Source organism: Lampris incognitus, chromosome 17, assembly GCF_029633865.1.
Source record: "Lampris incognitus isolate fLamInc1 chromosome 17, fLamInc1.hap2, whole genome shotgun sequence".
NCBI classification, from domain to species: domain Eukaryota; kingdom Metazoa; phylum Chordata; class Actinopteri; order Lampriformes; family Lampridae; genus Lampris; species Lampris incognitus.
This window is the reverse complement of record NC_079227.1, coordinates 115,001-128,131: the sequence shown is the minus strand read 5'-3', so window position 1 is coordinate 128,131 and position 13,131 is coordinate 115,001. Positions and strand designations below refer to the sequence as shown.

At 46.7% G+C, this 13,131-nt stretch overlaps 1 protein-coding gene across 2 annotated transcripts in view; it reads right to left on the bottom strand.

Annotated features, from left to right (window-relative positions):
• The window catches only part of pemt (phosphatidylethanolamine N-methyltransferase), a 79,765-nt gene extending 71,014 nt beyond the window's left edge, over nt 1-8,751 (bottom strand). For both annotated transcript variants that reach the window (XM_056297479.1, XM_056297480.1), the window contains exons 1-2: nt 8,591-8,751; nt 7,730-7,837 (exon numbers count right to left, since the gene is read on the bottom strand). In XM_056297479.1, the coding sequence (XP_056153454.1) occupies nt 7,730-7,837; nt 8,591-8,647 (165 nt within the window). In that variant the 5' untranslated portion in view covers nt 8,648-8,751. The remainder of the gene's footprint in view (nt 1-7,729; nt 7,838-8,590) is intronic.
• Nucleotides 8,752-13,131: the final 4,380 nt, after the last annotated feature.

Here is a 13,131-nt window from a genome sequence, read left to right as displayed (position 1 = left end):
ACGTGTCCATACACCCACCATAAACCACCGGCTCTTTTAGAAGCCAGCTCAGGGAGTCAGAACCGCCCATTCTCTCCTTCTTAAACATATTCCACACTCTTATTAGCCCACGATAAAAAACCAGGCCATCTGTTGAGGTTTGCGTTGTTAATAGCCTTTAAAAACAAAGGCAAGTCTATTCCGAGTCCACAACACCGTTGGCTGAAGTATTGCACAGGCTGCTGGTCTCGACACTAAGTCTCCAGGCCCAGTCAGCAATCTTTGAATGAACTGGAGGCAGAAGGCTGCACCACTGCTGGCCAGATGGATCAGCCCTTGACCCCCTTCATCTTTAGGAAGGTACAGCACAATCTGAGGAATCCAGTGCAAGTTGTCCCAGAAAAAATTCACCAGCACAGCCTGAATCTTGGCCAGGAGGTTGGTTGGAGGATCAACGCATGTTAATCGATGCCATAGCGTTGATGACACCAGGTTGATGATTACTAACATGCGACCCCTATATGACAGTTTTGGTAGAATCCATTTCCACTTCCTAAGACGCCCTTCTACTTTTTCCAACACATTCTCCCAATTATTATTTGAAAAAAGTTTCATTCCCCACAAACACTCCCAGATATTTCATCCAACCCCTTCTCCATGTCAACCCCCCTGGTAACATGAACTCATCGTTCAGTCCCTCTCCTAGCATCAGTGCCTCACATTTCCCCCAGTTTACCCTAGCTGATGATATCTGACCAAACTTGTTAACATTTTTTACTAAGACATCAACATCTCTTTGGTCCTTTACAAACACAGCTACATCATCCACATAGGCAGAGAGCTTAAAAGCTGCACTGCAACCAGCAAAAGCAACTCCAGACAACTCACAACTCAATTTATGCAACAGGAGCTCAATGGCCAGAGAGTACAAAATTCGAGACAAAGAACATCCCTGCCTAATTCTCCTTTGAACCTTAAAAGGAGCACTCAAACCATCGTTAATTTTAAGTACACTCTCAATGTCACTGTACAAAACCTTGATCTTAGCTATAAAACCTGGGCTGAAACCGAAAGCTTTCATGGTGTGCCTCAAGTGCTGGTGTTCAACCCGGTCAAAGGCCTTTCCCTGATCCATGGAAAAAAGACCAGTTTCAACTCCCAATGAACTAGAGATGTCCAAAATATCCCTAATTAATGTAATGTTGTCAGTGATCAGCCTACCAGGCACACAGTAAGTCTGGTCAACATGGATGACCTCCTTCATCACCTTTCTCAGTCTGTTTGCTAACACCTTAGAAAATATCTTGTAATCAGTGCAGAGCAGGGACACTGGCCGCCAGTTCTTAATGTCTTGCAAATCCCCTTTCTTCGGCAATAGAGTAATGACGGCCCTTCTGCAACTCTGAGGCAACCTCCCTTCAGTTGAACTGTACCTCAGGACAGTCAACAAATCCTCTCCAAGCACCGGCCAAAAAGACTTATAGAAGTCAACAGGTAAACCATCTTTTCCAGGTGGCAAGGCACCTGGTATAGATGGTTTACCTTCCACACTTTGCAAGGCATCATGAAGTTCTTCAGGGGACAGTTGTGCCTTGAGCTCTGTATTGAGTGCTTCCTCAACCTTTTTTAGCCCATCATAGAATGATTCAGCCCCCAGCACATCCTGTCTGAATTCGCTCTTATAGAGATCACTGTAAAACCCTGCTACGTATTTCAGAATCTCAGAAAAAAAAATTATATATATATATGATAACTGCACACCGGTGTTAGTACGCAGAGAGTGAATGGTTTTTCTCTGCCCATTCTTGCGCTCTAGACTAAAGAAAAACTGAGAAGGAGCATCCATATGTGTGACGTTCAGAAAGTGTGAGCGGACCAGTGCCCCCTGTGCTGTAATACCCAGCAGGCTAGGCAAAGCAGACTTTCTGGATTTGAGAGCCTCTATATGGCCTCTATCGCCTGTAGAATCTGCCAAATTCTGTAGTTCCACCATTTCATCCTCTAGCACTCTCATAGCTCTGGCTATGTCTCTGGTGACATTGCGAGTGTACTGCTGGCAAAACTGCTTTATCTGGCACTTGCCAATATCCCACCATTGCTGTAGAGAACTAAATTCAGAATATTTGGCTTCTGTAATTGCCCCAGAAAAAACTTAAAAGCATCTCTAAAGTTGTTATCATTTCAAAAGCCTGTGTTAAAATGCTAGAAAGCACTATTTGTTTTAACACTCCTTGTAAAAAACGAAACCTGTACAAGAGTGGTCAGAGAAACAAACTGGAAGTATGTTACATTGTTTAAATACATTAAAATTATGTTTAAAACAATAAAACCGATCAAGCCTTGCCATAGATAGCACATTGTCTTTTGAATGTGTCCATGTATACTGCATTTGGGTCCCATAAAAAGCTCTCCAAATGTATTTCAGTTCACACGAATTAACCAAACATGTGAGCCGACTAAGAGATGCAGGATGTGGTTCCTGATGGTTCCTGTCCAGCTTGCAATTCTCTGTACAGTTAAAGTCCCCTCCCAGAAATAAATACTCCTCACTGTTACATTTATTAATAACATCAGTTAACAAATCCAAAAAAACGATCTTTCGGGGCCAAGGGTTGGACCATAAACATTTATAAAAACTAGTTTTATGTTTTCATAATGCACTCTTACTTTCAGTAGCCGGCCTTTGACTACTTCCTCTACCTCAAGGGAGCATGGCAAAAAAAAAAAAAAAACTTTTGAGAAAAGAATCCCGACCCCACCACTAATATTTGATTTATGACTGAGAATCGGTTTTCCAGTCCAATCCCTCTTCCATTCAATTTCATTATCTGTTGTGCTGTGTTTCTTGCACAAGCAAAACATCTATTTTTTTCAGCTCAACCAGTTTAAACACAGCAGCATTTTTCATGTCATCTCTTGCTCCATTCAGATTTAAAGTGTCTAATTTTACATTACACATGAGGAGAGTGGGGCTGAACTGTGCCAGAAACAAGCTTGCACTGACCAAAAAGATGAAAATACCCAAATTTGTCTTAAACATCATCAAGAAGTTGCAATTTTACTTTCTGTACAAGTTTTTTCAGTCTACAGATTTCCTGCTCAGTAAATGTGTTCACCTCCAAATCTCCTGTGTTTTTCATAAAACATTTAATCGAGTCAACAAAAAGCTGCGAATCTGGAAAGTAATTTTCCATCTTGACCGCCCTCAAACCCTTGGTAACCTGCAAAAACGTCCTGATTTTCAGGAAAAAATAGCTCCCTTCTGTGTCCACCTGTGTATGAGGAGAGGTACCTAATGCACAGTCACTTTCTTCTGTGTTCTCATCAGACAAAGAGGCGGATGGGTTTTTATCTTTTGAAGCCCTCTTCGCTTTTAGATTTTCCTGTCTACCCTCAGTCGGCTTCCTTTTAATGGACTTTTTTGATTTTATTTCATCATCCAACATCATCTCTGTCTCTTTCTCAAGTACAGACTCTGTCACTCTAACAGCAGTCTGCTGTATTTGAGTCCTCCGATCACAATTCATATCTCGCCCAGCCAATTTGCAATGATCCCTGTTCTCACTGTTTTCATTTTCCATTTTATTCTATTCAACCTCCCCTACTTGCCCATCCTGGCCATCAGCTTTGACCTGCCCAAGTTCTCTTACCTTCTCAGTGTGATCATCGTTTTTAACCTGCTCAACCTGCACACCTCCTTCTCCTGCCTGCTCAGTCCGTCCATTTTACTTATGTTCTCCAGCCTCGGTCTCCTTCTGATTCACCACTGGATCTATTTCTCCTGCCCCTCACTTCCCTGCCTCCTGTCTGCCCTGTGCCGACTCGGCAGCGCCGTCTCCAGCCGGAGATGTGCCGCTGACGGCGGCATCGGGGGACGATGGCGGCCCTTGAGACTCAGACCTACCCTCACTCCTTTCAGGACAAGACCTTACTAAATGCCCCTCTGACCCACAGCCAAAACATTTCATCATACCGGATGTAACAAATACAATGTAGTCAAACTCGTCAATACTGAATTTTAGCTTTAGATCCAAATCCTCTGCATTATTTTTCAAAATCATGCAACCTTGCCTTCTATGGGACACAATGTGTTTCAAGTGAGGAGACTGGCAACCGGAAGAGACCATTTTTATCAGGGACCCTAGCTGTCCGTAACTTGCAAGATCCTTCTCAAAAGCTGCATTTCTCATGAATGGGGGAGCATTAGAAATAGTGATTCTCTTGGCTGGATTAACTAGAGGCAGAACGGGAGTAAACGTGTCCCTAATGTCTGTGAATGTTCTCATTCATCCAGGTCATGGTTATCCAAAGGAGCTGAATCAAGTGCAACTGGACTTGGTATATATCCGTGTCCCTGATCACCACACCACTTTCCACCACCTGGTTGACCTTATCAACACTATGGAGAAACATAACTACTGCACTGTTCATTCTGGATGCTAATTTTATGCTTCCATATCCCACATGTTCACCTACCGCAAAGCAGCACTTCTCCACCGAGCACTTGACCACCAGACCCACTTTAATCGCATGCCGGCGTGTCAATTTCTCAAACGCCGTTCCTCCACCTCCCACAGTGGCCATACTGCCCCGCTGGGCCGGTAGCGCTGGTACCCGAAATACAACAACTCCACTTAAACCGACCACCAAAAAAAAAAACTAACTGAAAATAAACAACAACAAAACCACAGAAAGCATGTGAAAAAGGACAAGACAAAAAAAATATATCAAATTTTACAAACTCGCTCACACCGAAGCAACACAGTGCTACTCCGCACACTCACTCGCACTTCTGCTCAGAGAGAGAGACAGAGACAGAGAGAGACAGAGACAGAGAGACAGACAAAGAGAGAGACAGACAGAGAGACAGAGAGAGAGCGCGAGCACAAGCTAGAAGCAGAGTGAAACTCATAAACATTGATAACATCTTGGTCATGGTCATCGACAGCATGCGGGAGTCATAATATAAAACGAGAGCCTGAAGACGGAAAGGTTTGTGTTAATTGCAGAGTAATTAGATTGTCAGGTTATTAACAATGATTAGGCATGTTCACACACACACACACAGATATGGATATAGCCCAAACTAAGCAGCAGGCAGGATGTTCAGGTCCTGGACGCACAAGCGTCTGATGCCTGCATAGTCGTCACGCAGGTGTCATGAGCATCAGCAGGGGAAGTGATTAGAAAGCCTCGTTACAGTCTCATGGACAGACTTAAGCTAAATGACATCGGACTGGGAAGCAGTCTTCCTCTAGGTGGGCAACTTAAATATGGACACATGCCCACAAACCTACATACACAACCCATTCTCACAAACACATGCACAGGTTGACCCATTTTGGGCCCAAAGTACACACATGCTTCCCCCGCACATTGTTCACAGATCACACAGACTCACCTATACACACAAAAATACACAAATACAAAGAGCTTACACCCTGCAGGAGTTTGGAGGTAATTTTTGCCTGTAATCATTCTGACCTATCTTGGAGACAAATTACATGAAACCTCCATTTGGCCTTCATTACAGATTTTCAGAATCGCATCTAGTCAATCGTAATGGCCACAGCACTCCTGTGAGTTGATCTGCTTGATGACAGAAACGTCAACTGACTTTGAAAATAGCCTATTACCATTAAACCAGCCACTGAAGATGCACAAGTATGGTACTAAGAATGCCGGTACCAAGCCCGGATAAATGGGGAGGGTTGCATCAGGAAGGGCATCCGGCGTAAAATCTTCACCAAATCAAATATGCGGATCATGAATCAGATTTCCATACTGGATCGGTCGAGGCCCGGGTTACCAATGACTGCCACCTGTACTGTTGGCCAGCAGGGTGTCGGTGGAAACTATGCTACTGTTGGGTGAAGGAGAAAGAGAAGGGGAAGGCATGTCCAGAGGCAGCGGGAGAGGAGGAAGGGTAGCAGTGTGGAGGTGAAAGTAGGAACTTTGAATGTTGGCATTATGACTCGTAAAGAAAGAGAGCTGGCTAATATGATGGAGAAAAGAAAGGTAGGCATACTGTGTGTGCAAGAGACCAGGTGCAAGGGGAGTAAGGCCAGGAGAATCTGAGGTGGGTTCAAACTCTTCTACCATGGTGTGAATGGGAGGAGAAATGGGGTTGGGATAATTCTGAAGGAAGAGTATGTCAAGAGTGTGCTGGAGGTGAAGAGAGTGTCAGACAGAGTCGAAGGTGTATTGCTGAATGTTATCAGTGCATATGCCCCACAAGTTGGGTGTGAGATGGACGAGAAAGAAGAATTCTGGAGTGAGTTGGATGGCGTGGTGGAGAGGGTACCCAAGGAGGACAGAGTGGTGATTGGAGTGGACTTCAATGGACATGTTGGTGAAGGGAAGAGAGGTGATGAGGAGGTGATGGGCAGGTATGGTGTCAAGGAGAGGAATGTGGAAGGAAAGATGGTGGTGGATTTTACTAAAAGGAGGGAAATGGCTGTGGTGAATACATATTTCAAGAAGAGGGAGGAACACAGGGTGACATACAAGAGTAGAGGAAAGTGCACACAGATGGACTATACCTTATGTATGAGGTGCGATCTGAAAGGGATTGGAGACTGCAAGGTGGTGACAAGGGAGAACGTAGCTAGGCAGCATCAGATGGTGGTCTGTAGGATGACTTTGGAGACCAAGATGAGGAAGAGAGTGAAGGTAGAGCCAAAGATCAAATGGTGGAAGTTGAAGAAGGAAGACTGTTGTGTGGATTTCAGGGAGGAGTTAAGACAGGCACTGGGTGGAAGTGAAGAGTTGCCAGATGGCTGGGCAACCACTGCAGAAATAGTGAGGGAGACATCTAGGAAGGTACTTTATGTGTCATCAGGACAGAGGAAGGAAGGCAAGGAGACTTGGTGATGGAATGAGGAAGTACAGCAAAGTAAACAAGAGGAAGAGGTTGGCAAAGAAGAAGTAGAAAAGTCAGAGAGATGAAGAAAGTAGACAGGAGTACAAGGAGACACAGTGTAAAGCAAAGAGAGAGGTGGCAAAGGCAACATGTTTATCTACCACATGAATATCTACCACATGGTTATCTACCACACGCTTACCTACCACATGCTTACCTAACACATGGTTATCTACCACACGGTTATCTACCACATACTTATCTACCACATGGTTATCTGCCGCATGGTTATCTACCACATGCTTATCTACCACATGCTTATCTACCACACGGTTATCTACCACACGGTTATCTACCACAAACTTATCTACCACACGGTTATCTGCCACATGGTTGTCTACCACACGGTTACCTACCACATACTTATCTACCACAAGGTTACCTACCACATGCTTATCTACCACAAGGTTATCTACCACATGCTCATCTACCACACTGTTACCTGCCACATGCTTATCTACAACTTGGTTACCTACCACATGCTTGTCTACCACATGCTTATCTGCCACAAGGTTACCTACCACATGCTTATCTATCACATGCATTTCCTGCAGGGTTCAGACCAAATCGACTCAGCCTGTTTTTGGCAAACATCAACAGACCTTCAGACAACACTGCTTTACAGGACGCCTCAGAAATTGTGGTTGCTCACTGTTTACAATATGGCTGAAGAATGTTCTCCCTAATTAGGATGCCGAAGCTGATTAGTATATGTCTCTGAAGGTCCTAAAAGACCAGGAATGAAATCAAGGCAAGCTTTTGGGTATTTTCAAAATGTAACTCTTTTTGGGAGACATCTGTTGGTTTGAGATGTTACATGGCTCTTACCACATTCCAGAAGAAGGGGTTGAAGAATATGGCGATGACTGCGACACAGAACCTGGGGTCAAACACGTCAATGTGTTCAAGTACCTCCTCCATCAGCACCATGTTCACCTGGAGGAGACAAGAGAGGGAATGTAAGGAGACTGAGGGGAGAAAGAGACACTTCCATTCATTAAACTTCAGTTTAATAGAGAAAAAAAACATGAGTAAACCTAAGATACTATCAGTGCTTACAGAGTCAAGAAGTGATGGTCCTGAAGCACAAACCACTGACATGCATAACCGTGGTCATGCAAACCAGTTTCAGCATCAAGATGCTGAATTATACTTCTGTACAGCAGCAAGGGAAGGTGGGGTTCCACAACCTTGAGTTTTTAAATGCCTTACGTTTTGAATGACTGTTTGGTTTGTAGTATAATTTACCTTGTATGTAATGTAGGCTACTTCGGGTTGTAGTATATTGTACCTTGTATGTAATGTAGGCTACCTCGGGTTGTATAGTACTGTACCTTGTATGTAATGTAGACTACTTCAGGTTGTAGTACCTTGTATGTAATGTAGGCTATTTCGAGTTGTAGTATACTGTCGCTCGTATTAATGTAGGCTACTTCGGGTTGTATAGTACTGTAGCTCGTATTAATGTAGGCTACTTCGGGTTGTAGTACCTTGTATGCAATGTAGGCTACCGGGTTGTAGTATACTGTACCTTGTGTGTAATGTAGGCTACCTCGGGTTGTATAGTACTGCACCTTGTATGTAATGTAGACTACTTCAGGTTTCAGTACTTTGTATGTAATGTAGACTACTTCTGGTTGTAGTACCTTGTATGTAATGTAGTCTACTTCGGGTCGTGTAGTACGGTACCTTGCAGTAGTCCAGGCTGTTCAAGCCTCCGCAACAGTCCAACACAGGAGTATTCATACAATGAACAGCAGCGTTTTATCCACAAATGTTTCACAATAAGTCTGCGTACAAGGGACTGCTTAAACGTTATACGGATTTGGTCGGATTCTGTCGCTCAAAGGCAGCTCTGCGACCTCTGACCTGACGCGATGCTTTCTGGGAAATGTGGTTCAGACATCACATGCGTTGACCGATAAAGGCGTCCGTCCAAACATCTGTGATCTAACAACCAAAATAACGAGAGAAAAATTAAATAAAATACAATAACCGAAGATTACTGAAGTATTGTATTTTTTTCCATCGTAAAGGTTTTATCCGCTGCATTTTTTTTAAATTCACCTCATAGAGTCCATTGCTAGAACCGACCACATTAACCGTAGACGCCGCGTTATTATAAAACCCACAGCTTTTCTGGGCGCTCTGTCTCACTTTATTATGAAACCCACTTCTTTTCTGGGCAAGACACGCCCTGTGTAGCGTTCAAGCACTAGGATTGGCCAGGCGTCCAAGCGCTAGGATTGGCCAAGCGTCCAAGCGCTAGGATTGGCCAGGCGTCCAAGCGCTAGGATTGGCCAGGTGACCATGCTTGCGCTAGGCACGCCCACGAGCCTACTCGCTATTAAAATGAATTGAGGATTTGAGATCTTTGACCACCTCCGACGCAAACCGTGTTTGTTTTTTTGTGATTGAATACACTTTTCCACACGTTTTGTGTGCCCTTATTAACAAGTAGTGGTTAACGCCATCAGCCAACTACTTAATACAGGAAAAATGACTCCCTTTCAGGAACTGTTGCTGCATAATATTATATCAGTATCGTAGTAACTTTAACGCCTCTGCTACCCGACCTCTAATAAAGAATAGGCTAAAGGCATTCTGGTGTCCTCTCTGATTAAAGTGTTATTAATTTGTGACCCCCACATGTTTTGTGTGTGCTTATTAACAAACTGCGATTATCGCGATCAACCAATTACATAATACCGATAAATCATTTGTCCTTTTGTGGAAAAAATAGCTAAGCTAACAAAAAACAACGTCGCTTTGAGTAGCGTCAGCCTGTCGTCCAAAAGTCACTACGATCCTGATATAATATTATGCAGCAACCTGAAATTGCCTTTATGCTGACACACACACACACACACACACACACACACACACACACACACACACACACACACACACACACACACACACACACACACACACACACACACTTTTATCTGGTCGCCTGGGCGTCGTAGCGGTGGCTGCCTTGCCCTCCGCTCAGAGAGCCGCTTTACGTGCACCAACGGGCCCCAACGGAAGGCGCTGGGTATTTTTGTGTTCTTTTGATACTTTTCTTCCTGTTTATTGTGACCGGTTGTCACACCCTGTGTAATTTCAATTACTGTACCGATGTCAATAATCTGTTATCGATTTAAGCATATTGCTATTGTTCATTGGGTGTTAAGCTGTGCGATTCACAGCTAGTGCTACTAACACTGGCCTGTAACGCTATTTAGGCTAAAAGCTACAGCTAGCTTGAACCTAGGTTTCAGGTAGCTCTTTGGGTTTGCTTATCTAATCAACAATACTACACTCGTGTGGTTCTCTCTCTCTCTCTCTCTCTCTCTCTCTCTCTCTCTCTCTCTCTCTCTCTCATCATTATCAAATACATCCTATTATTATTAATTATATTTCGAATGTATTGGCAGCTCATGACTGCTTATGCAAAGCCTAGGTTACTTTTAGAGTGCTGGTAATAAGCTTGTACAGTAATTCAGTACACAGCAGGGTTATAAGATCTGCATTAACCACTATTATAACTGATTCATATTATTGTATTTAGAAATCACGTCAGGACACAGCGCTGTCGCTCGACATAACCGCTGCGTTGCATTCTTTATTTAGACTGACACAGCAACACAGGCAGACCCAATCAAACAACCCAGAGCCCGCAGGCATCACCAATCGATCCCAGCACAATAGAACAGCACCAAGTCAAATGCAGCACTGTCGATGTGTGCAGACATAACATTCCCCCCCCCCCCCCCCAGCAGGATTTCAAACATGAAAGGTTGACACAAAGTCCTCTAGGTGGCCAGGGCGTAAACGTGTGCGAACAGGTCGCGGGGCGGCCTGAGGCTGGGCAGGCCGAGGTGGGGAGGGAGAAGGCAGGGGAAGCTGAGGCCCAGGAATGTCTGGGGCCCGTGTAGGAGCTGCATGAAGCCCCGGGGTGTCTCGCCATGCCAAGGGAATAGCTAAGGTTGTGTCACCAGCTGTGTGTGGTGGAGCTGACACCTTCTGTAGACGACTGGAGTGCCACCGAGTGCCATCGCTGAGGAGGTAAGTGGCTGGGCCCAGCTGACGGGTGACTTGGAGAGGAGAGGACCAGTATGAAGCCATTTTATTGTCCCTGTGGGGCCTGCGGACCCTGACCCAGTCCGACACATTGATGTCTGGCACCCTGGTTCGTTTTGACTGGTCAAACCGTTGCTTCATCCACGTCTACTGACGAGTGACTGAGGCTCTGACCCCAGAGGGAGGTGCCTGGGGTGTGGAGGGGCGGAGCCTGTCAAGGGGCATGCACAGTTCCCGGCCTAGCATGAGAGAGGCTGGGGAGACGCCTGTGGTCGAGTGCTGTGTGGCCCGATAGTGCAGCAGAGTGTGACGGATGGCCTGCGTGAAAGAGCACCCTTGGGCCATGTGTGCTCTGAGGCCGTTCTTCAGTGACTGGTGAAAACGTTCAACGCCGCCATTGGCCTGGGGGTGGTAGTACGCAGTGCGTATATGACGGATGCCCTTGCTTTCGAGATAAGCAGTGAACTCGGCAGAGACCAGCTGAGGGCCGTTGTCAGTGGTGATGGTCTTTGGGAGGCCCCAGCGAGAGAAAAGAGAGTCCAGGAAGTCGATGATGATCTGTGAGGTCACAGTGCCGGAAGTGGCGAGTTCAGGCCATTTTGAGTGTAGATCGTAGGCGACCACCATGAAGCGTTGGTGGTGGGGAACTCCATGGATCTCACCACAAATGTCCAACTGCAGGTGTTCCCAGGACTGAGAGGGCCAGGCGAGAGGCTGCAGGGGTGGGGGAGCCTGGTGGCCAGTCTTGCCACTCACAAGGCAGGCAGAACAGTCCTTCACCAGAGCCTCAATATCTCTGTCTATCCCCGGCCACCACACCAGGTCTCGGCAGCGCTGTTTCAGTTTCACAATGCCCAGGTGGCCTTCATGCGCCATATTCAAAACACGTGCACGGAGAGCAGCAGGGACCACTGTGCAAAACCCACGTGCCACGCAGGTGTCGTTCCAGCAGGAGAGCTCCTGTCTGACTCGGGCGAACGCAGCCAGCTCCTCTGGGACCTTGTGAGGCCAGCCGTTCTGGATGTAGGTGCGGAGCTGGGAGAGGACAGGGTCCTGTTCGGAGGCTGCCCTCAGCTTCTGCAGAGAGACAGTGGCCTGAAGGGGTGTGTGTAGCATTTGGACAATGTTCTTTTCCACACCGTCAGTGTCCGTCTGTGGAGCTGGGGTGGAGACAGAGCGAGAGAGCAGGTCGGCGACAACATTGTCTCTGCCTGGGGTGAACTGCAGGCTGAAGTTGTACTGGCGGAGGCGGTCAGACCAGCGCTGCAACCTCAGGGGTTTGTGGCCTGTCCCAGATGTGGACAGCAGCGCTGTCAGGGCATGGTGATCTGTCCTGAGGGTGAAGGAGCGGCCATAGAGGTAGAGGTGCCACCTTTCACAAGCCCAGATACAGGCTAACGCCTCACACTCACCCACGGAGTACCGCTGTTCGGTCAGGTTGAGGGCACGGGAGGCGAAGGCGATGGGCTTCTCCACACCGTTCTGGGTTTGAGACAGCACAGCCCCTATCGCTGTGGCTGATGCGTCACAGGTCACAAAGGTGGAGCTGGAGATGTCGAAGTGAGCCAACACTGGTGGTGAAGTCAGTTGAGTCTTGAGATCACGCACAGCGTCACTGCATGCCTTTGACCACACCCATGGCTCGTCCTTACGCAGCAGCTGGCGCAGGGGGGCTGTGGTCGCAGAGTACTGGGGAAGAAACCTCAGGTGGTAACTTGTCATACCCAGGAAGGAGGCGACCTGGGCGGCCGAGCTGGGCTCAGGGATGGCCTGAATGGCGTCCACGTTGGATTGTAGTGGAGTTACACCGCTCGCTGACAGCCGGAACCCCACGAACTCGATGGCTGGCACAGAGAGGACACATTTCTCAGCATTGAGAGTTAGCTTGTGCTTGGACAGGGCTGCGAAGACCATGTTGAGGCGCTTGTCGTGGATTTCACTGGTGGGCCCGTGTACCACTATATCGTCCAGATAAATGGCCAAGCCCAGTATGCCAGGCAGCACATAGACCATGATTTTCTGGAAGCAGCTAGGGGCGGAGCTGAGACCGAAAGGCATCCTGGTGTAGCGAAACACTCCTGCATGTGTCACAAAGGCTGTGAGGTTTCGGCTGCTGGGGTGGAGGGGCACCTGTAAGTACCCCTGTCTGAGATCGAGCTTGG